At 40.9% G+C, this 24,507-nt stretch overlaps 1 protein-coding gene across 1 annotated transcript in view; it reads right to left on the bottom strand.

Annotated features, from left to right (window-relative positions):
* The window catches only part of LOC134472012 (spidroin-2-like), a 179,954-nt gene extending 155,706 nt beyond the window's left edge, over nt 1–24,248 (bottom strand). Inside the window, exons 1-2 of the mRNA XM_063232817.1 lie at nt 24,180–24,248; nt 21,901–22,924 (exon numbers count right to left, since the gene is read on the bottom strand). Of these exons, the coding sequence (XP_063088887.1) occupies nt 21,901–22,924; nt 24,180–24,248 (1,093 nt within the window). The remainder of the gene's footprint in view (nt 1–21,900; nt 22,925–24,179) is intronic.
* Nucleotides 24,249–24,507: the final 259 nt, after the last annotated feature.

Here is a 24,507-nt window from a genome sequence, read left to right as displayed (position 1 = left end):
CAGCAACATGAAACACATTACAGAATGTTTTAAAAACCAAGACACTAAATAGAATGAGTATTTTCAGGCAAATACAGATTCTAAAAGCCATTTAGTTCATTCTCCTATCATCAGATAGAACCAAGCTAAACCTTCAAAAGCAGAACTATAAATGGATCGCCCACTGATCTCCCCACAAACAATCCTAACCTCTGCCTCGGGAAGCCACTGCCAGGTTTTGATGTCAGCTCAGGGTCTCAACAAGGCAGGGTAAAATCCACAGTGTGTCTAAATGTGAAAGTTGAAGCAATAACTCATAAAACACCTGAATAATAACCCACTCACTTTTAATTCTATAATTTCTGTGGCAATTTCAAATAGGATGAACTTTTTGACCTCGGTGAGATCACAGGAAGCCTTCCAAAGTTCCCACTTCAATTCATCATTAATAGGACACATGTTCAAGTATCGCTGAAGCCCCTGCTCTCTCCTGCTGATGGCTGAAGCCGGTTCTTTTGCCTACTGGCATGCTTACCCATTTAATTACCAGACAACACGCGCCAGCATGACCAGCCCCATGTGTGTGCCCTGTTGACCTAGTTTAATAAAATCTGGCCTTACATCAAACAGAACACAGGTTTAATCCCTCGTAACAACAACTAGAGGTCAGTGCATACCAGAGAGCTGCACTGGAAAACTGTTCTGTCTTAGGCATCATTGAAAAATAGCCACAAAGCAGCTTATGGGGCTCCATCATCTTAACAGAATCACCAATGTGATTTGCTGAATCTGCCTCCCCCCACCCCCACAGCAACCAATTCCCTAAAATTCTGGGTTATGCATCCACGGGTTTAAATATTAAAATGTATCTAGCCCTTTCTCCTGTTTTCACTCGAGGCAAAAGATGGATTAGAAAAAAGATTAACTTCATCCTCCCTAAAATAATGAATTCAGAGACCCTGGTATGTCTAACCTATTCCTGATGATCATTTTAAAGCAGAAAATAAGGATACACACACTGCTGGGCTTCCTCCCAGACTCTAAACGTAGTGATGTTTCAGTTCCATTTAATGTATAGGTTATTTCAGAATCACAAGACTTTCTTTGGTGGAAAAAAAAAAAGCCGTAGTGTCTAAAAACCTCTGAAGGCACTAGAAAACATATTGTGACCAACAATCCCCTCCCATCTCATTACTTGGTGTACATTTATTTCCAGGATCCCCTTGGTCGTGTTCAGCTGGCGTCCTGTAATGAGAGAATTATCTGCTCAATCGCTCAATCGTACACTGGTTCTGAGGGATGAGACAAGCTGATCTGAAACGCGCACAACAGGGGAAAGAAAAAAGCATTGAGGGGTGGAGCTTGCTCAGGGCTACCAGCAGGGCAGTAAAGCCCAGTGATGGCAGATATGCCAGGCTGCGGGCCCAATGCCACCTCTCCCCATTTGGGAGGCGGCAGAACCTGCCTTGTAGAGTTGCCAAAAAAGCACCACACTGAAACAAAGAGCCCTCACTGTCTGTCAGAGGCTGTTAGCACCTGAGCACTGGGAGGTCATTCCATCCCATTAAGCACACACCACATGGCAAGCAGATGACACCAGGTTCCTAACATTCTCCGTCACACGATGAACCCCAACTTCCCTTTATATGAAGCTGCTCTTCATGCCTAAATCTCTCTTTCTGCTAAGTACCCATGTTATATAATCACGACAAAGGCTATCTTCTCTAAAATAATCAGGGCAATTATTTGGACCACACGGAGATAAGACACAACAGTTCAGTGTCAGATCTGTCTGTTTCATTTTAATGTTCATTAAAGTGATGTTTCCACAGATGTTCCCTCAGTGTTCTCAATAATATATTGCATTCTCCCCCTCTGAAAAGTTAGGGAGAAAGCAGCACAAAATTTTTATTTCATGTAGGTGCCAAGCATCAGCTCTGAACTATCTTCATGTACGCAGTCTTTTGTTGATATTCTAAGCACAAAGAAAAAAGTCAGGCATAGAATTCACAAAGTAAAACACACAACTAAACATTACCTGAGGGGAGGAACTGCCTAGTGTAAGTCTTTACATCTATCCTGTCCTCCCTTTTCCTTCTGTCCTTCCATCCACTTATAAATAATCTGCATTTCTTTCTTCAATACACAGATTATTTGTGTGCTGGGGGAGAGGGAGGTTTCCAATGTAAGGTTTCAGAGCTTTTTACACTAAACCTCACAGATGACTCTCAGAATTGATCATCTTCCTGGGCATCTGTATGGTGATATCAAGTTCCCCTCCTGAAACAGGGCAGAGTGGGCTGTCACGAGAAGGAGCACAGGAAATTAACATCAAGACCCATGGAATCACAGCCACTCCCCAACATCTCCTCATGCTCATTCCAATGGGAATGCGGGATCCCTTGGGGAATACAGAGAGTTAGATAATCGATATGATGAGAAATGACCTTAGCATCCCACAAGTAGGAGGCCCTTTGCATTTCCCTCTGATCAACTCTGTCCCTAGCATGCAAGACAGCCAGAGATTTTTATTAGACCACATTTTATATCTCCCCCATGCTCTCTCTTCCATCTGCCATTCCCTTCCTTAGCCCGCATCCTCATTACCCCAGCACCGGCTCAGTGTCGCCAGCCTCCAACCACTGCCCCAGTCACCAGCACCCCTCCACACAGCCCAGCCACCGCCACACTGGGACTCCAGCTCCTCACCCTGCAGAAGGCATTTTCCTGGAGATTTCTGTTTCCTTTGCTTTTTTTGTCCCGATAACTTTTAAATGACCAATGGCATATTCCACCTGCCACCCTATATTGAGCCCCAAATTTCACCACTCCCCCATCCCTGCATTTGTCAATCAGTATCTACAAGTACACATTAACAGTGACACAATAGTGTTTTGTTCCATCAGAAGGATCAGAACAACCTGAAGAAAGAAAGAGTCACATGTTATAAACATGCTCAACATTCAGAAAGCAACTCTCTTTTACGAGAAAATAATTCCAGTTTAAATAGTCTTTGAGAACAAGAATATCACGCAGATGGCAATTTAAAGAATAAAGTGTGTTTGATTACAGTGAAGTCTGAAAGTACACACCATATAACACAGATTGTAAGAATCCATCACAAATTTGACATAATTCAGGTTTTTCTTTCCTACACTTACTCTTAGAAAGCTCAAACTACCCTTTTGGAGACCCAAACCTATAGAAATTCCTGAGCCTCTACTGAGATTCTTTCAAGCCACCTGAATTTCCAATAAATGCCATATCTCAAACTCTTTATTTCTACCCTCTGTCCTCTAGATCAGAACTTAATTCCTCTTCCCTAGAATCTATAATGAGTTGAATACCAAAAAGCAGAGTCAGCCTGTCAGCTGTCCAGGTTGTACACTATGCAAGGGCACCACATTCAAGGGAGGACCAGTCACAGCGCAAAAAAATCTCAATTTTTAAAATTGTATTTTTCTTAAAATCAGGATGCCTTTACGATGGCTAATGTAATTATCTGTATTACCATTCTCGAGTCTGTGGCAGAGAGGGATCACATCCTAAAAATCAGCATCACTGAACAGTTTCCCATTAGATGGAAATAAGACGTCTTAGAGCAGGGAGGTCTTTGTCTCATTTAACACTGGGTTCCACTGGCTAGCACAGCCTCAAGGAAAGCTACTCTCAAATGCTTTCAACTTTCCACGGTCTGGTATGTTCATTCAAGCTTCTGCTCAGAGTTGAATGGATTCTGTTTGCAGGGTGTTGCCCTCCCCCGCCTCATATGGTCTTTTTCCCTTAATAACTTCAGTTATCAAGTACATCTCTGCTCAGTGTACACCCCCACAGATCCTGCATCCTCTTGCACCGTTTCTGTCTACTGATACTACTACACCCATGTTAATGGTAACACAGTAAGCTTTTGTTGCAGTAGATTAATTACCACTAAGAAAGAGATGTCTCCTATAGGCACACCTCACACATTTAAAATCATTAACAAAACATGTCGCTTGAACTTGAGTTTCAGCTGCCGTCTGAATACAGTCCTAGCAATTTTCAAAAAAGCAAAATGAAACTAAGCTTTCACATGATAATTCATTTATACAGATTTATTTTATTAATAATATCCTTCATAATAAAAAATAGCATCAGCTATTTGCTGTGAGTACCAGAAAGTGTGAAACATGTAAGAGGCATCTGCAGTCAAGTAAAATGGAATAATAAATCAGGTAAAATTCATATACACACCTCCCACCGCCAGCCCGGAAAACAAGTTTTACTGCCATTGGAGATGGTCTAACTGGTGGACAATCTAGCTGTGGAAACCTTGAAAAGGAAAAGATGCAGGAAGCTTTTGAAGAAAGTAGAAAGATTTAGGAAAGCATGAACAGTAACTTCATTATAATATTTCTCACTAAAAAAAAATGAAGTTAGTTCAGAAATCCTTGACTAAGAAGCAATTGTACCACAAATGAACTCTTCCCAACTGGTGGTGTTTATAATTTCACCATTTTTCCCACTGGCTGAGTCCAAGATTTTGGAGACACTGAATCAATTATTTGCAGATTAATCTTCAATGGGATTATATGACAATTTTCTTTCTAACTTAATCCCTCAAGTAGTTAATGATCTGGAAACTGTTAAGTACACCATATAAATGCAGTATCTTAAGGCTTTAAGACACCGATTGGTCAAGGATAAAACATCTCTTATACATACATGAATGAACAAGTCCATTCATAGTCCTTAATTTCGTTAAACTGTACCAAATTTGTATCATGGTTCTTTCCTTCTAATTCAGAATAAGTTAAAAATCAGAGGAACAAGAATCCTATGATACTGACAATATTAATTAGATCCTTAAGAAAATATTGTTTAAGGGGCCAGGGATTTAGCTCAGTGGCTCAAGTGCTTGCAAGCACGAGGTCATGAGTTCAATCCCTGGTACCAAAAAAAAAAAAAGATTGTTTTAAAAAAACCAGCAAAAATTACTTTTTCTCTTAAATCATCAGACAGGAAGATACATTATTAAGTGATAGAAGAGTCACAAATTTTCCTTCCAAATGCCACTGGGGTAGATACCAAAATTTTATCATACAAAAATTGCCAATATTCAACTATTTTGCACTTACAAAATGACAGTTTTTCTAAGTCAATTAACAGGACTGGAAAAAATTCAGTGATTAAAATAAATTTTCAAATATGTTGTTCAACGTACATCATTCTTCTGAGCAGCATCAAAAAGCTGAGCATTATTAACTGTTGCTGCTCCACCTCATCACCAACGGTACCCAAAAGATAATCAATTAACTCCCTCCAGAATCTGGAAAGGTATATGCAGCCCTTCAATTCTTTCTTTCCATTCAGCCCCAATTAACTACCTAGGCCTGTTTCCTCCGTACATTACAAGAGATGATTCAAGGACATACACGCAAAGAAAAGATGAGGACTAGAAGGCACAGGGGTGACAGACAGACTACTGGTATCCAAGAGGAGCAGGCTAGATGGCAACAGCGACAGCAAAGGGAAAGACAAGACGCAGGGAGCTGATGCAGGAAGGAAGATGCAAATCCAGTCCTGGTGTGGAGGGGAAAGCACACCACACACAGAACATAAAGCAGAGCCAAGGCCAGGTCCAGCTGCCAAGCAGGAAAAGTCACTCCGGGCTGCTCATGTTTAGTAACCCAAGTATCTTATGACCCATCACCATCACCAGCACCAACAACAACAACACGACCATCATTCGCGGTACTCATGGGACTGTGGATCTAAAACCAGCGAGAGAGAAACAATGCGAGCACCTGAAACTTACATGTCTGCAAAATGTATTTTCTTCTAAGAAAGAGTGGAGAGGATTTAAATACTTTCCCTACCTACTGGGAGATTCATTAAATCAACAGACTAGGGTCTATAGCAGAACACAACATGAAAGAAACAGACCGTGGAAGATGCCAGAAAAGCCTGGGGAACAAGCTCGCATACGAAAGGGCTGAGGAAGTAAACTCTGCACACTGATAGGCAAACCATAAACAGGTACCATCTGAATAATCATCACAGAGATACTATAATTACTAATAGATACTCTGGGGCTCTGCCTAAGCTGATTCTTGTGCTCCGGGAATTTGTTTGAAAGTCTTCCTAGGTACTGGAAGGAGCACAGCCACATGGAAGAACCAGTCTTGGGCCAACGCAGGAAAATGATCAGAGAAGCAGTGTCTCAATTCACCAAAAGTCTGAACAGGGTCATCAGGCATATAACAAGCACTTAGCCTTCAGAGCAACCCAGAGTAGATTCCCATAACCCAGTTTTGCACAAGAGGAGACTGTCGGGCAGTGAGAGAGGTTAATGCCTTGCCCAAGATACTGAAGAACAAATCCCACTTCTTGAAGCTTTTTTGTGGGTGTGAACTCCTGCAAGTACCCTACAATAAGATGGCCCCCAACTCCACTGCACCCACATCACTTCTCCAGCCTACCCACTCACATCACTGCTCAGGCAAACCAAATTCCCAAGCAAACTGCTGGACAGCATGGTTACAAACACCCTGCCTTGGTCCCTGCCTTTTCCTAAAATGCCTCTGCCTGTCACTTACCTCCTCTTCCAAGAGAAGCTTCACCTCTTTATGATGTCCTCCCGACCCAGACAAAACTGAACCCTTCTTGACTGGGTCCTGCAGTCACTAGAACAAAGTAATATTACACTTCTCCCCAGTATTTATGTCTGACCATAGAAAAGGACTGCATGATTTTTTAAGAACAGGTATGAGTAAATGTTTTCAGAATCAATTTTTAAAAAGCCACAATTCAATCTAGACCCAACCCAGAATACTCTGTGCTATGTTTCCAGAGGCCTGTTGTCACTCTTCTAAAAACCAGTCTGTGACAGTCAACCTGAGGTGGCTCTGAGCACCTGAAACACAACTAGCCTGCACTGAGAGGCGCTGGAGGTATAAAACATACGATCTTAAAGATCCAAGATTTAAAAACAGAACAGCAAATCTTTTCACAGGTTAAAATATTTTTGATGCATGAGGTTAAACATGTTAAAATGGATTCCATCTGTTTCTTGGTTATTTTTAAAGCAGATACTAGAAACGTAATGATATGGCTCACATCATATTTCTATTGGACAGAGCTACAGTATAAAATATAGCCTCTTATTAATAAATCTGTTATTGGTGCTAAGCATAATTTAACATTTCCTAAGCAGGGATGGTGAACCATTCGGAGATTTTGATGATGACAGCCCGCTGTAGCCTGCACGCCACAGGTCTGCATCACTGAGAGAGAGGATGATCAAAGGCTCCAGTGTGATGTTACTCACTGTGGTCTGGCTGGATCTGTAGTTTGCCCCTACATTAAAAGCTCACAGAACACCACTGTCAGAGTTCTAGCTGCACACTGTATTCTTCTCTATATAGCTACTGCGCTTCACATATAATTGCAAGCTAGCTATTCTACTGAATTCTGAGGTAACAGGCTGACAGGAAAAGCAAGCAGGACCAAAGTGAAGCAAGGTACTTGCCTGACACACAAAATTTAATGGGAACCAAAAAACCCAGTGCTGTCATTTGGATGCTCCCTGTCCACCAAGGGTTCGTAGGCAGGAGGACTTGAGCTCCATACGGTGGTGTTGAAGCGGTAAGGCCTTTAAATGGGGGCCTCACGGATGTGGCCAGGTAATTGAAGCTTTGCTCTCAGAAGAGATTAAGGTTGTTGTTAATGAGAGTCCAGTTAGCTCCTCCAACAGTGAGTTGTTATAAAGAGAGAGAGTCCTTTCCTCTCCGTGCTCTAGCTGCCTGTCTCACCAGGTGCTCTCTCCCCATTCAGTCTCACCATTGTGATGCTGTTTGGCATGAGGCTCCAAACTCAGTTCTTTTGTTACAGCAACAGAAAACTAACACTCTAGGTGATCAAGACAAATAATTTTTAAGTAACAGTATTATTGATATGTAGTTCACATATCGTAAGATTCTACATTTTATATTTTGGTTTGTTTTTGAGGTAAATATTGCCCAGCATGGTCTTAAAGTCATGGGCTGAAGTGATCTTTCATCTCACCCTCCTGAGTAGCTGGCACATATCATCATGCGAGGAAATTCACTATTTAAAAAGTACAAATTTTTAGTGCATACATAAGATTATGTAATCACAAGTAGTTTTTAGCTCATATACAAGGTTGTGTATCCATCAACACCAACAAATTCCAAAACAGTTTTATCATTCCCCAAACGAAGTCAGTACTGGATTTTCTACACCTTCCTGTGCCCTTTAACTACTAATCTGTTTTGTCTATATAACTTTGCCTGTTCTGAATATTCCATATAAATTAAATATAAATTAAATATTTAAATAAAATAATTAAATATAAATTAAATTTAAAAAGACCACCAATATGTGGTCTTTTATGTCTGACTTCCTGTACTTAACAAAATGTGTTTAACTTCTGTATACCATTATATATATATATATATATATATATGCTATATTTCACTAATGCCACATTTTATTTATTAATCAGATGATGAATGTTTGGATTATTTCTAGATTGGGCTATTATGTACACTCTCATGTAAAAGTTTTTACATGGATGTAAATTTTTAGTTCCCTCAGGTATATAATCAGGAATGAATTTCTGGGACATAGTATAACTGTAACTTAAGTAACTACCAACGGTCTTCCAAAGCAGCAGCAGCACCACTTTAGTACCCCTAGTCATCTGTCAGAGTTTTGAATTTCTTCTCCAACACTGGTGATAATTTTATTTTAGCCATCTTAGCAGTTATGCTGTAATATCTAGCTGTGGCTTTTGATCTGCATCTCCCTGATGACTAATGCAACCATATTTTCATATGCCCATTAGCCATTCATATGCGTATCTTCCTTGAAGAAATATCAACTCAAATCCTTTGCCTATCTTTGAACTCAGTTTTCCTTATCATCTCCAAAATGTTGTATAAGTTGTACTCATTATACATTCTAGAAGTTTCTTATCAGATACATGATTTGCAAAAAAAATTCATTCTACTATAATTTTATTAAACCCAACCTATATGTTCTGTCACTTCTACTTTTGGCAACATGTCTAAGAAACCGCTGCCTAGCCAAAAATTCTAAAGATTTACGTGTTTTTCCCAGGAGTTTCACTGTCGCCCCTCTCCCATTTGGTAACCACTTTTATTTTATGTTTATACGTGCTACGAATCAGGCCTGACTTCATTCTTTTGCACATAACTTGTATCAGTTATGCTCGTACTGTTTTAAAAATTATTCTTCCACCATGAAATTATCACTCGTTGAAAACTACTGTTCATAAAACTAAGGGTTTAATTCTAGCTCAACTGTACAGCACTGCTATACACAACAATTCTTACGTCTGTATCATGTTGTCATTATTATTTTAGTTTTGTAGCAAGTTTTGAAATCTGGTAGTATGCATCTTTCAACTTTGTTCTGTTTCTTCGGAGTTTCTTTGGCTATTTAACATGAATTTTCAGATCAGCCTTTCAATTTCTGGAAGCACCGAGAAGGTATCTGATTTTGATGAGAAATTCTGTTGAATCTGTAGATGGATTTAGGGAACTTTGATAGCTCAGTACTTTGAAGTGCATCAATCCATGAATACAAAATAACTTCCTTCAGGTTCTCCTTAATGTTTTTCAACAATATTTTTTAGTGTTCTGTGCATAAGTTTTGACTGTCTTTTGTTAAATCCATCCCTATGTATTACAGTCATTTTGGCATGATTGTAAGAGAATGGACTTGTCTTAATGCTTATTTTCACATCTTTCAGTAAATTTACAGAAATATAATTAACTTTTCCTTAATGATCCTTATTTACATGTTGCTGTTTTTGTTTGGTAATATTTCAGTAGAGACATCTGTATCTATATTTATAAGGAATACTGGACTGTATGTTTCTTGTTTGCAAATCAAAGTAAAACTGACCTCCAAGAATGAATTGGGAAATGTCACCACCTTTTCAATTTTCTGGAAAAGATTATACAAAACTGCTCTCAAATTTTTTTTATTATTTTTTATTGAGATGGGGTCTCACTATGCAGTTCAGGCTGGCCTTGAGCTCACTTTGTAGCCCAGGCTGGTCTCAAACTCACAAGGATCCTCCCACCTCAGCATCCTGAGAGCTGGGATTACAGGCGTGAGCCACCACACCCAGCTCGGTGCTCTCAATTTTTTAAACAATTAGTAGATTCTACAAGTGAAAGCATCTTGGTGTAGACTTCTCTTTGAATTCTTTTATCATTTTAATCTTTTTTTATAGGTCATTTCATATTTTATATTCCATCTCAAGTCAGTGTGGTTGAATATGTTCTTCCTAGGAATTTATTCATTTCATTCAGGTTAACTAATTTATTGATATAAAATTATCACATTTGAATTCACTGTTGAAAGTAGTGTATAAAATCTTCAACTACCTTTGTTGAATGCTATGTTTCTTCTTTCAATTGTGTCATTTTTGCTTCATGTATTTTGGGGATCTATAATCTACATATTTATAACTGATTTCCCAACGGATCTGTCTCTCTGACAATACATAATGACCTTCTTTGTCTCTTATAATAATTTTTATTTATTTTGCCTGATATCAGCATAACCACTCCAGCTCTCTGTTGATTATAGTTTGTTTGCTATGTATTATTTTATTCCTTAATTTTCAAAGTATATGCACCTTTAAATATACAGTGAGTCTGTTGTGGACAATATATTTTGGGATGTATTTAATATGTTCTGCCAACCTCTCCCTCTTCATTAGAGTGTTTAGTCCATTTACATTTAATGATAAGATTTATCTATGCCATTTTGTTACTACTTTTCTAGAAAACAAGTATAGAACACATACTGTACAGAATTCCAGCACTGCACTACAAATCAATCACACACTCTAGATAAAGCCACCTCCAAAAAAATCTAGTTTGCATGAGATTTTGGAGGGACATCTAGACATAAACTGTAACATTCACCCTTGCCCTCCCCCAAGACTCATGCACATCCCCTTACGCAAAAGGTATTTAGTCCATCTCTAGAAGTTTCCAAAGTCCTAACTGTTTAAGCATTGTTGAAAAGTCCAAGTTCCAAGGCTCCTCTGAGATTTAAGGCAAACTCTTGTTTATGAGCCCCTGTACAAATGAAAATAAAGGTAAATCCTTTCAACATTTAAAAGCACAAGATAGACATTTCCCTTCCAAAAATTACAAACAGAAGAATGTGAGCAGAGCAAGTACAAATCCAGCAGGACAAACATTAAGTCCTCCAACTACAGGTCCAACAGCCAGGCAATCTGTGGCAAGATGTGAACTCAAATGGCCTGGGTGACTCTACCCCTACAGCTTCAGTGGTTGTAGCTCCAACCAGAATCTCCCACAGACTACAGCTTAAGATGTTCCAGATCTACTTTTCCAGCTGGCATCTCCGAATATTTCCTAACTCTTCCCACAAACCATTCCCAAAGGCTTCTAAGCCACATGGTCAGGTACAGTCACAGCACCACTCCATGCCTGTACCAAATTCTATCTTAATCACCTTTTCCATTGCTGAGATAAAACACCTGATGATCAAGTTAAGGGAGGAAAGGTTTATGTGGCTCACAGTTTATAGATGTTTCAGTCCATAATCGACTGTCTGCAACACAGAGTGGCAGTGGGGCAACATTCATGGCAGCGGAAAACAGCAAAAGCAGTAAGGGAGAGGAGAGACAAAGCTTTCTGTCCCTTATGTTGTTTCCAGTTTCCTGGGATTAGGAAAGTGCCAAGCCAATCAGTGGACTGATCTAGCAGCGATCTACCCTTAATCCTAGCACCTTTAATCCCAGAACACACCACAAATCAATGACACACTCTAGATTCAGCCACCTCTGAAAAATCTTATTATTTCATGAGCTTTTAAGGAAACATCTAGACACAAACCATAAGTGACCACTTAATGGTAGAGCAAAAAATTCCCTAAGTAGCCTGAACTAACACATCTCCCAGTCTTGGTGATAGCCTGTGTGTCAGAACAAGTTCTAACACTTCAACATGTAGTCTGCAGTTGCCTTTGCTTGTCTTTCCACCTGTGCAAAGGTCCAGTATCACCTAGTCTTTCTTAGACACGTGCATACACCCACGAACATTCCAGATTACAAGGTCTTTGCAAGTTTTGTAATGCCATCTACAGCTATCTCCCTTCCTTTAATTTGGGGGTCAAACTCTTTACCTCAAGTGATGCCACCACTTCAAGCATCTTTGATGTTAAACAATTGCCATTAATGGTTTCCAGCAAATGCATTAGGTCTGTTTACACAGAATGAGTTCTAGCAAGTTAAATAAAAAAAATCTTAAGAATGGAGTTTTTCATGCCGTTCCCAAATATCACAAAGTGACAATTTTCTCAAAAAAGTATTTTTAGAGAGGTTTAAATCTGTTCCATCCCCTTAAGTGGTTTCTAGGTTATTAGTCTTCAAGGTCACCATGAAGCTAAATGGAGGGAGAACAGACATAAGTTTAAATGCCATAAAGTTAACTATTCAAAAAGATTTGGTCTTTTTTTCCCTTAAATACTCCCCAATTTGCTCAAGCTTTGATTAGTTTTACCATTCAAAAATTAATATATTTTGACAATTTTTGCAATTTCTCATTAGAAAACCTTATTAAGAGATGTGCTTTCAAGAAAAGTGATGGTTTAAGGTGGTATTTTCTAAAAATTAAAATTAAGAACAAAATATCAAAGTGTTAAGACAAGATAGGATCAGAATTGGTGTTGTCTTCTTTTTGTGTCAGGCTCCAATATGATCTTATCTTCACTAAAATTTTGATATTTTACTGTGGGTTTTGCATTACTTTTGATTAAATTACATGAAAATAATTTTATTATTGAGTTTTTTGGTGCCCACTTAAATTTTGTGCCTTAAACAAGTGTCTGAGTCTGTCTATTGCTATCCTAGGAAGGGTGACTTTTAGGCATTTCTCTCTTTTTTTTAATGCGCTAACCTGAGATATTCATTCTAACTCACATTTATACTCAAATTTATGATCCTAAAATCAAGAAGATTTTCAGTATGCAGTTTGAGGGAGGAGAACAATGTAGTTACACGAAAATAACTTCATAAATCTTCTAGCGCAGCAAATTAGTTAACTGAGTAAAAAAGAATTATGAGCTATCAGTTAAATTAACACAGTGTGGATTTTTAAAAATAATCCTTGATACAGTAGTCAGGAAATTAAATGCAATGTCTGGCATATCCACTATACAAACTTGCTAAGATATCATGCAACACTAACAGAAAATGCATTAGTTTTAGAACTATAAATTTCAACTAAAAATATTCTACTGCACAATCTTGGTTCTCAACTTGACTTATTCTAAAAACAAATTGACTATAAGAATTCGGAATAAAAAATGGGTTTGGCATAATATGTGGCAAAATTTCCAACCTGAGAAAAGGATCACTTCTGTAAAATGAAAGATTGCCTGCGGTAAAAAGCTATTTTGAGTAACTTCAGACAACTGAGTACAAAGGCAAGTAATTCTGGATGATTTGAGGTTACTTCTCCCATTCTGTCATTTAACCAAGATGGTGTTCATATTAAGTTTTCAGACTAGCACTTTACAGTAGTAGGTGGAGTATGGAAATTTAACTTCTTTATTAAGCGTGCATTATTTATCTCTGTTGTTTTATTGTCATTTCTTCTAATCCCTGGCTCTAAGCTCCATGCTCTCTGTATTTCTGAAAGGCATTTTAAATCAGCATATCAATATTAGCCTATTTTGGAGAGATTTACTTGCCTTATTACAGTTCTTAATAGCAATTAATGCACTGTGTTGTCTTTTCATTTCTGCAGGTGAATCAAACTTCCCACAGCCATTACCAATCTGTCATTGATACTGTTTGGGCCCTCATCACACACCTACTGACTTACTATAGTGACTGTGTGTACACATTGTTCTGTTTTCTACAAGGACCAAACCTACTGTTTCAACAGGTCTGTAGGCACACAGAAGATGGCAAGACTAATAGAGCCTGGTCTTCTGCAGTCATACAATCTCTCCTTTCTGGGAAAAGGCAAGTATATTTACCTAGAAGACAATAATCTTACTAGAAAAAAAAACAAATTTTGTTAATAATCTCTTCTCTTTTTAGCTAGACTAAAGTGATATCAAAATTACATAAAATCAGATAAAAGATCAAAATAATAATTTAGCCATTTATCTAATCATATTTATTGAGCAGACAATATAATATCTACTTAGTATGAGAAAACCTCAAGAAGGTTAAAATGAGTAAGAAGTTGTAAAGTGCTTGGTAATATGCTTGTCTTGGTTACTTTCCTCTCATTGCTGAGAGAAAATACCCAATGCCCAAAATTAGGGAAGAAAAGGTTCACCGAGTTTACAGTTTTTGGAAGCTTCAGTCTGGGCTCAGCTGGTGCCAAGGCAGGGTGGTGTGGCTGAGGGGAAGCCATTCATGGCAGCAAGCCACGAGCAAAAAGGGCAGAAAGGGAAGAGCACATCTCCTTGCCTCCCTTACACAGCACTCACACCACCAATCCCAGCACTAGACAACGAACCAATCGCAAATGCTAGATTCAGCCACCTCCATGACCACATGTTTGGGGAGCCATCCAAACACAAACCATAACAACATTAGAATCTTAAAATCAACAGCTTCCAATATATCAATTATTAATTGTACATTATGTAATAAACATCAACAGTCAAACCTTCAGTTGTAAGTTGGTCTGCAAGTGTTCCACATGACAAGCAAACATTTCTAAGAAACTTTGATAAGCAAGCAATATCTTGCAGTAAAAGTAGTACCTCACGTGAATGTCACATGATCATAACTGGTCAGTCTCTTTAGTCTCCATCTCTCTCTCTCTCTCACTCTGCTTTGATATACAAGTCCTTTGGATTATGAATGGAACAAATTAGTCTCACAAACCAAGGTTTTATCATGTATTTTTTTACTAGAATATATATACTATATATATGGTAAGAATGCCAGTGTCCTATCAATCCCACCTCCTATGCCATCCGCATATGTATTCACTCAAGCTGTTATAATGCTCCCTACCTGCCAGTGAACAATCCAGAGAATTCCTACAGGAATGATTTCTTCTTTGGTCATTGAGAGTTTAAAATGGTTATAAGCTAATGGTTTGTAAAGTAAACAACTATGTCATCCTGGTTCCATAACCCTGTCCCACCACATATCACATGCCAAGGAAGATTATAACTAAAAACCAGCAGACATTTTTGGCTATTGCTCACAGTGACTGGTTCAGCTTCTGCACCAAGGAATCCATTACAGCCTAGGACCAGGTGCATGTGTACATATGCAAGTGTGTGTGCATGCATCTCTAAGTGTGTCTATGTTTTGTAAATATCAGATACAGGGTAACTATCTGGATGTCAGACAATAAGCAATTTCTCTTCCTTTAAACCCTGCTTAATCCAAGTTACCTTTACGAGGGGTTCTCTCTGCCTCAATTTCACTTAGAGAGTTGCTCTCAGTTCCAGACATTTTCTATCACAGTAGTGTGACAGCAGGGATTCCAAGTGAAATGGAACTTGCCAGTTAGTCTCTTTTCTTATGACAGGCAAGGGGGAGTCATCAATGAAGACAAAGAACCTCCTTCCCTACTCCTCCACAGATGCTGATTCAGACTGGGTTCCAGATGCCCTGAGAAGCCCAGAGCAAGACCAGCATTCACTGACACCACCTCAGGTAGTGAGGGAGGGAACACACTTTGAAGAAACAAACTGACAGTTCAATTAGATGAGGGAGGGCGTAAGAACCTTCCACTGGCACTCACAGCACGGAGGTGTGCTCCGCACACCTGGCAGCTGCACTCTGTTCCTCACACCTGGCAGCTGCACCCTGCTCCTCATACCTGGCAGCTGCACTCTGCTCAAAGCCTGCAATCGCTGCTCTCCAAAGGAGTTCATCCATATGGCTCACTCTTCCATCACCTTTCCGGCTCAGCACCTAAGTGAGACTTACCTGATGAACATGCTTTAATTAGGAATTCTCTATAGTACATTCTTCCCCACCCCCATCTCTGACTTAGTTTTTCTCCACAATACCATCTCTACCTGAGAAATATTTTATGTTGCTTTGAGTCTTCCTACTTACACTGTAAGTGCCCCAGGCGCACAGTTTTTGTCTGTGTTGTTCACTGTTTACCAACAGTGCCTGGCACATAGAGATACTCCAAATTATTTCTTACATAACGTTTTTAAAATTGTATTTTAAAAACTGGACAAAAGCTAAAGGCAATAAGGACAGATCCTACCAGTATTGGAGGACAGAAACTTCCTCTGATGGTGTAGAGACGACAAGGCATTTTAAAAGAAGAACCCTTAATGTCAACGATCTTCAAACTCTTTAATGAACCTGAAAACAAAGTAATTCTCCCTAACTCATTCCTAGTGGCAAGAATTATGCTGATACCAAAACCAGAGAAGGACCCAACCAAAGGAGAACTATTGCCAATCTCCCTAATTAACATAGAAAAATTCTCAATCAGATATTAGCAAACAGAATGCATCAAATCATCAAGGAGATTATACATCATGATTAAGTAGGTTTCAGCCCAGGAATATAAGAATTATTGAACATATGCAAATCAATAAATCTAATACATCATAGCAACAGAGTCAAAGACAAAAAAATCACAAGATCATCTCAACAGATGCAGAAAAAGCTTTTGATAAGGCCAATACTTGTTCGTGATTAAAAACTCTATAGAAAATTGGAATAGAGTGTCTCTACCTCAATCTGATAAAAGCCATCTATGACAAACCAACAGCCAACATCATACTAAATGGACAAAAACTGAAAGCTTTCACTCTAAAATCAGGGAAAAGTCAAGGATGTCCATTATTACCACTCCTATTCAGTATAGTTCTAGAAACGTTAGACAGAGCGATGACACAAGACAGAAATAAAAGGAATAAGGATAGGAAATGAAAAAAATAAATTATCACTATTTGCAGATGACATATACTTTACATAGAAGACCCCAAAAACTCCATCAAAAGACTACTAAAGTTAATACATAAATTCAGCAGTATAGCTGTATACAAAGTCAACACTCAAAATCAATAGCAACCCTGTACACAAACAAAAAACTCATTGAGAGAGAAACTATGGAAATAATACCTTTCACAATAGCATCCAAAAAAATGAAACACTTAAGAATCAATCTAACAAAGGGTATAAAAGACCTATACATTGAAAACTACAGTACACTAAAAAAGAAGATTGAAGAGGATATCAGAAATTGGAAAGACAGCCCTTATTCATGGATGGGAAGAACAAAAAATTGTAAAAATGGCCATACTCTCAAAACTGTTTTACAGATTTCATGCAATCTTGATCAAAATACCATTACCATGCATCTGTAGATCTAGAGTAAACATTCCTAAAATTCATTTGGAAACAGAAGAGACCTAGAATAGCAAAGGCAATCATAGAGAACAAAGGCAAGGCAGGGGGCATCACAATCCTTGACTTGAAATTATATTACAAAGCTACAGTGATAAAATCAGCATGGTACTGGCAAAGAAAGACCTAAGGACCAGTGGAACAGATTAGAAGATGCAGACACAACTACAAAGATACTCAGCCACCTTATCTTCAACAAAGAGGCTACACATGTTCATTGGAAGAAAGATAACCTCTTTAATAAATGGTGTTGGAAAAATTGGCTTTTCACATGCCAAAGATTGAAACTACACCCATGGCTATCACCTTACATTAAACTAAAGTCCAAATAGAGCAAAGATCTCAATATTAAAATAGAAACACGAAATCTACTGGAAGACAAGGTAGGTAGAAATCTTGAAGACACAAGAGTAGGCAAAGAGTTCATGAGAGTGTAGAGTGGTACACCCACCATGGAAATCAGTGTGGAGTGTCCTCAAAAACCTAGGATTGGAGGTCCCACTCAATCCAGCTATTCCCTTTCTGGGTACTTTCCCAGATAAACTGAAAATGTCCTGCTCCAGTAATATATGTATACCCCTGTTTATAGCAGCACAATTTGTAATAGCTAAATCTTGGAAACAACCCAAATTCCCATCAACTGTGGAAAGGATTTTAAAAACTGTGGTATTTTTATACAATGGAATATTATTCAGCTATAAAGCATAATCTTGGGGCTTTTATAGGTAAATGGATGCACCTTGAGACCACACTCATAAGTGAAATAAATCAAACTCATATTTATAAACATTGTATTGTCTTCCTAGTGTAAAAAAAACAGAAAGAGTAATAAGATCCAAAATGTTCAAGAGATATTGTGATAATTAAAAGGAAATCAAGTGCTCAAAAGGAAAAAACAACTGAGATACGAGACAGGAGAGAAAAAAGAAAAACATTATATGTATATAGGTATACACATATTATGTATGTATATATATATATATATATACACATATATATACAAGATAGATAGCTATACTACTAATCTATTAGTTCATCCCAAAGAACAGTTTGTGCTTTCATTGTTTATTTTTTGCACCTAAATCTTGTAATCTGAGCAACTATTTCTAAAATAACAATATGCAATATATTAATTTCCTACTTTTTTGAACTTCTGTATCATTTCTATCCTTTTTTCTTTTTTTTTTTAAATAAAAAATAAAAGGAGAATACAGCAGTGAGGAAAGAGTACAGGCTCCAGGATAGTCAAGAAAATAGAAATTACAAAAAGCAGGAAGAGTGTCACTCGGTGTCAGTGCCCTTAGGCCAACTGGTATCTGTCCAGTTAGCAGACACACAGTCAGCTCTATCCTCCCACACAGACTAGAGACCACACTTCACAGGAAGGGCTTCAGGTCTTGGGAGAAAGACATTCCTGGGTGGTAGTACATACATGTGCTACACAAAGGGACAGAAAAAGGGTTTGCACTTGTAAGTTTTTGTTGTTTTGCTTTGAATAAATGCCCTGGGGGTGGGGAGTGGAGCACTATTGTCCAGCTGAATTCCTTGAAGACAGCTTTGAGTCTTTCCAGGCTAGAATTTAAGGAGGGCTGCGTCATCCAGGAACATGGGCTTCCACTGCCACAAACCCAGTTACAAGATTCTAAAATCCCTGGGGATGGAGCTTATTTGTCCTAATTGTTGCAGTTTTTACAAACCACAGTCAAAATCCACTTGAGAGTGGTTCATTGGAGGAGTGCAATTAACCTCTACCCAAGGAGTCTTTGTGGATGAATGGATATTGGCTGAATGAATAGATGGACCTACAGAGGGATGGACAGACGGAATGACAGGATGATAGATGAGATGAGAAACAAGTATTGGAGGGGAGAGTCAGGGTGAAAGTCCGAACACATTTAAGCTCACATATCAAGTGGCAATCATTTAGAGAAAAACTTCTCAACTCTTCTCAACCACACCCTCTCAAACACTGCTGGATGCATGTAAGGCTCTCACTTGCTTGCAAAAAGTGTTAATCAGAACGAACTGCTAATTTATCTAGTCCTATGCAACCTGCTTTGTTTCCTGCTGAACATTTTCCAAGTATGAGTTTGTTTGCTATTGTTTTAAAGCTCCTACTAGAGACAGATCCTGAAGAGCTTACAAAAACAATTCCTATGGAGCTATGCTATCTGTTCCTATTAACTAGCTTTTTATTAATGAAACATCCAGCAGTGGGGTTTTTTCATCCACCCCCTTGGCAGCCTTCCCAGAGGTGTGGAAGAGTCTTAACCCACTTTCCTCACTTTCTCCTACCCCCATCGTACTTTTCTCCACCTCCAGCTCACGCTCAGATCCAAAAAGGTCCTCTGCATGTGAGATCGCAGGCAGAGAATCCAGTTCTCCACGTAACCACTATTTCTGGTGCTCCCCACAGCCCTAGCTTACAGCACTCTGCATTTTTCTCAGCAGGTCAATTCCAGCATTAGCCAGATTTCCTCTTTTCTGTGTTTTCATAGGATGACACAAATTAAAATACAAAAGGCAGTTTTCGAAGTTAACATTTGAACATAACTTGAAATTAGAGCCAATTCGGGACTGGTGGTGCCTTGCGTTTATATAATTAGGGAGAGGGGTGGGAGGGTAGAAAGATCTCCCATTTAAAAAAACTTCAAAACCACAAACACAACCCTAGCATGAACATATTGTTGGTATACCACCCTCCCAAGAAGCCTCAATGAGAGTTACAAGCTTGAGATTCACTGGCTTCCATTAATTGCCTCTGCTGGGAGATACAAAAGACTACAGAGGCTTCTAGCAGCATTTCAATTTCTAGAAAAATCACTAAGCCTAACAGTCTTCCATTGCATCAATCCTCCACATGCTATTCTTATCTCTCTTTCACAAACCACCAGGCCTGCTGTTCCCTCTAATTTGGCCGCAGCGATTCATTAAAAAATGGGGGTGGGGGAGCTTGGTTGGGCATCCTCCTCTAGTTTGGCTTTCACAACCTAGTTCCGTGTCGGTTATGTAATACCAAATCCCAAAACAGGGAGTTAGGGAGTAGCAAAAGCACGGTTGTAGTTCTTACATAAGCTTTCATAAACCATCCATAAGATCTGATCTCAGGCTTGCTTGGATACTTGGAATTACATAAAATAGAACAAAACCAGTTATTCAGCAGATTTCCCTGACTTTAAAAGCAAAACAAAAATACTTTGCCCCTAACTGATCAGTTTATACTGTAACAATGTTTTTAATTGAATAGGGAAAATCATCTTTAATGACACTCAATTATTTTACAATGTAAGCATGAAGGAATATCCTGACACAGTACTCAACTCTTCCAGCTACCCTCTGTGCACAATGCAGGATACCACTTAGGTCTTCTGCTAGTGTTCCTCACAGAAGTATGTGTCCTGGAGAACACCAACTGCTCTTTCTAAGAAAACCCAAGAGGAATTATTTAGACAAAACACAAGCATGCATGTGCTTGAAACCACCAGCACAGTTCCTTTCCAATACCACTTTTCTCCCCGATGTTTCTAACTACCTATTTTTGACTTACTTTAAATCACTGAAGCCACACCTTAGGCTACAAGGTGACAAAGTAAAAGAACCAGTATTTTTCAATGGGTCTCACCACTGTACACATTAAAATCACCAGGAAATCTACTAATAGATAACAAGGTATCACTCCAGAATGGGGCGGGTGTCAAAAGGGATGCCTGGACCTTAGTATATCTGATGCCTTCTATTTTAGACTTATCTGAAAAAAATGATGCGAGCAGAGCTTGTGGGTGGTGGGCAAAGAGGGAAGAAAAGAGCTTTAATAACTGGCAACTCGCAATTACCATTTCTATCCCATTTCTGTCTAGCAAAATGAAAGCATGCAATTGTTAGAAAGCCATTAAGGATATTTCTGGAATTTTTTTTATCACTATCCAATTCCCACCAATTTTAATAATAGGCTTCAAAACCTGGTTTTGTGTTGTAATGCTTTATACTTTAATGAGGAAGTTTTAAACGGCCCTATTTTATCTTAGAAGGATATCTGAAACTCAGACCATGTTTATTTCCAAGGAAAGTTTTGGCTTAAAGCAGAAATTATGCTTCTGACTTCTACTGCTCTTCTTAAGTGCTCTGGTAATCACTCCTAACTTTACCAACGAGCAAATATTTTTTAAAGCACTTATATAACCGCGAGCTCTTGGTATCCTGCCAAGCGTACTTCTTGCTGTGTTTGTATTTAAAATAGAATGGTAGTAACATGACTTGGGTGTCTGCAATTCTTTCTGCGCACAGCCTCAGAATGAAAAAGAAAAAAAAGATGTTGAGGAGGAGGAGGAGGAGAATGATGATGATGGAGGAAAAAACAAATGGATGGAACATGCCGTTCCACTGTTTTCCAACCTAAAGATCCAAGGAAATAACACATGCATACTAGATTAAGACGAAGACACAGACCGAATCACCCAGAGCCGGGCGGGTGGGGGCCCGCTGGAACTAACCTGCCACGTGAACGGCGGTGTGCAGCCCGGCAGCCCGCGCAGGTGCCCGAGAGCGGCGACGTCTGCGCCGAGCAGGTGATGTGCGCAGCAGGAAAAGCGCTCTGACGACAGCGGCCGCCAGCGCCGGGGGCCCCCAACTCTCCGCACCTGCGCCCGCGGCCGCCGCCCCGCGCCGGGACCCGCTCGCCCGGGCCAGGCGGGGCCGAGCGCGACGCTCAGGATCCGGCGCTGCCCGCGCGGAGTCACGCGTCCCGGCCGCCACGGCCGCCGCCGCCCGCCGCTGCTCCCCGGCGGGAGTTCCCCCGACCGCGGTCCGGACCGCGGCCGCGAGCGCGCAAACTGGCGGGCGCCGGCCGAGGGCGCAGGTGCAGCGCCAGGGCGCCCGCACCTGGACATGCGGCGCCGCCCCCGCCGGCCCGGCCCGCGCCCGCCTCGCGGCCCCGCCCGGGCGCGCTGCTCCGAGCGCGGGGACCCGGGGCCGGGCCGGGGCCGCCTCGGCGCTGCCCGCCTCGCCCGGACAAAGAGACGCCGGGGCCGGGGCCGGGGCCGCCCAGCCCGAGCTCGGAGCTTCGTCCGCGGTGACGGCGGCCGGGCGGGCGGCGCGGGGCGGCACGGGCGCGCACCCCTCCTGGCCGCGGGGAGACGCACACGCCGAGCCCGGGCGCCCCCTCCCGGCCCGCGCCCCCTGCGCCGCCCGGGCCGCAGCGCCCTCTGCCGGCCTCGCCGCTGCAGCTGCCGAGGCGGTTGACGCGACGCCGGGGCCGCGGGGCTGCTGGGGTCCGGGCAGCGCAGACTGCAAGGCCGGGGAGCAGCACGAGCGCGAGTGGGCGGCGGGGCGAGGACGCTGGAGATGGGGTGCGCGTCCTCCTGTAGTGCCAGATGGGGGTGGCTCGGGTTCTGCGCGGGAGGAAGCCTTGGGGAGGGGCGTTGGGAAGAACTTTGAACAGCTCTGGGGCTCCGGATTCGAAGGGGCCCCCAGCGCTCTTGGAAAACACTCGCCGGGCAGGCAGGCAGGCGATTCCTCCTAGAAGCGCGCTTAGGTTCGTGGTTCCTAAGCCCCAAATGTGTCTACCCTCCTCGGTGTCTCTTATGACAAGAAGATAAATTAATGACTTCTCAAAGACTCTTCTAGTCCCGCCTGAAATACTCTTTTTTTCCAATGCAAGTGAAATAAAGATTTACCAGGATAAAGATGGAGTGAGTGATGGGGCTGAGCACAGGGGCGCTCTGGGAGGTCGATGTGGCAGGATCATAAATTCAAGCCCAGCCTGGGTATTTCGGACTCTTGTCTCACAGGCTACTTTATAAAAAGGACTGGGGAATGTAACTCCATGCGAAGGCCCTGAATTCAATCCCTGGTAGCGCGTGGGCACACACACACAAAGTGGGATTGTGGCGCTGTCAATTGTATTATTTAAGTTGGGCTGCTTTATTTGTTTGTGTTTTTAAGTGTTTTAGACTACTGTAGTTAACGGTATTTTTGACCAGTTAAATTTTTTTTTTAACACACTGGACTACTTGATGAAGGAAAATCATGAAACAGTGCTTTTTTCCCACGCTATTGGCTCTTAAAATTATTCTATCTGATCTCTTTTATCCTCTGGAAGAAACTAGGGCAGATTTTATACCTTTTTCTGTCACTTCCAGGTGTGAAATGAATCTTTGGGTTTGTGTTACAAAACCCAGTATAATCACACGTTAACTGTTATGGTTTGTGTCTGGATGTCCCCCCAAAGCCTCATGTGGTCATGTGACCAGGCTTCTAGAGTCTGTGAATGATTCATCGGTCTAATGCTGGGTTATGGGTGTGAGTGCTCTAATCTAAGTCGGTGTGGCCTACATACAATATAAAGGACAGAAATAGTCTTCTCTCCATATGCTCCACCCTTTTTGCTCTTGTTACTTTTGCTGTCTTGTGCCACCATGAATTGTTGCCCTCTGCCATGCCACCCTGCCTTGGACCTAGCAGATTATGGACTGAAACCTCCACAAACTGTGAGCTAAATAAACCTTGTCTTCCTTCATTTTGTTTATCAGCTAATTTGTCTCAGCAATGAGAGAAAAGTAACCAGCACAGTAACTCTAATCTTATTCAACTTAATCCCTTCCTGCTGTGCTCTCCCATTGACCATCCTGACCCATGCCCAGAAACCTATGGACAGGGAAAAGCCCTTTGCTGGGTTTCCCTTCCCTTCCCTGTGTCTTCCTGGCTAGCCTGTGAAGCTTGTACCCTTCAGCGTGGTTGTGCATAGGTCTGCCCCAGCACAGCTCACACAGACCTGCAGGGCACTGGGCTCTGGAAGGCTGATCTGACAACCTCCCACCACATCTGGCTCATAGGTAGCCATTTCTGAGCTCACATATGTCCCCACACTACAGGTGACACATACCAGGCTCTCCAGAGAGTTTTCCAGAAGAACATTCCTTTGCTTGAAGTGGATAAACCCTTTCTCTTTGATCTCTCCCAACCACTCTCCTACCCATCAGTTTGGGCAGAAGTGGCAGAATCCTTGACTAGAAAATCCTAAAAGATGGTCCAAAGCCTCTACTTCTATGTAGAGACACCCATCTCTGTGACAGCATGAAGGTGAAATACTAAGATCCAGG

This window comes from Cavia porcellus, unplaced genomic scaffold, assembly GCF_034190915.1.
Source record: "Cavia porcellus strain 051 isolate PalLab524CR breed Dunkin Hartley unplaced genomic scaffold, mCavPor4.1 scaffold_21, whole genome shotgun sequence".
NCBI classification, from domain to species: domain Eukaryota; kingdom Metazoa; phylum Chordata; class Mammalia; order Rodentia; family Caviidae; genus Cavia; species Cavia porcellus.
Note: the sequence above shows the minus strand (reverse complement) of the source record. Positions and strands in the feature narration are given on the sequence as shown.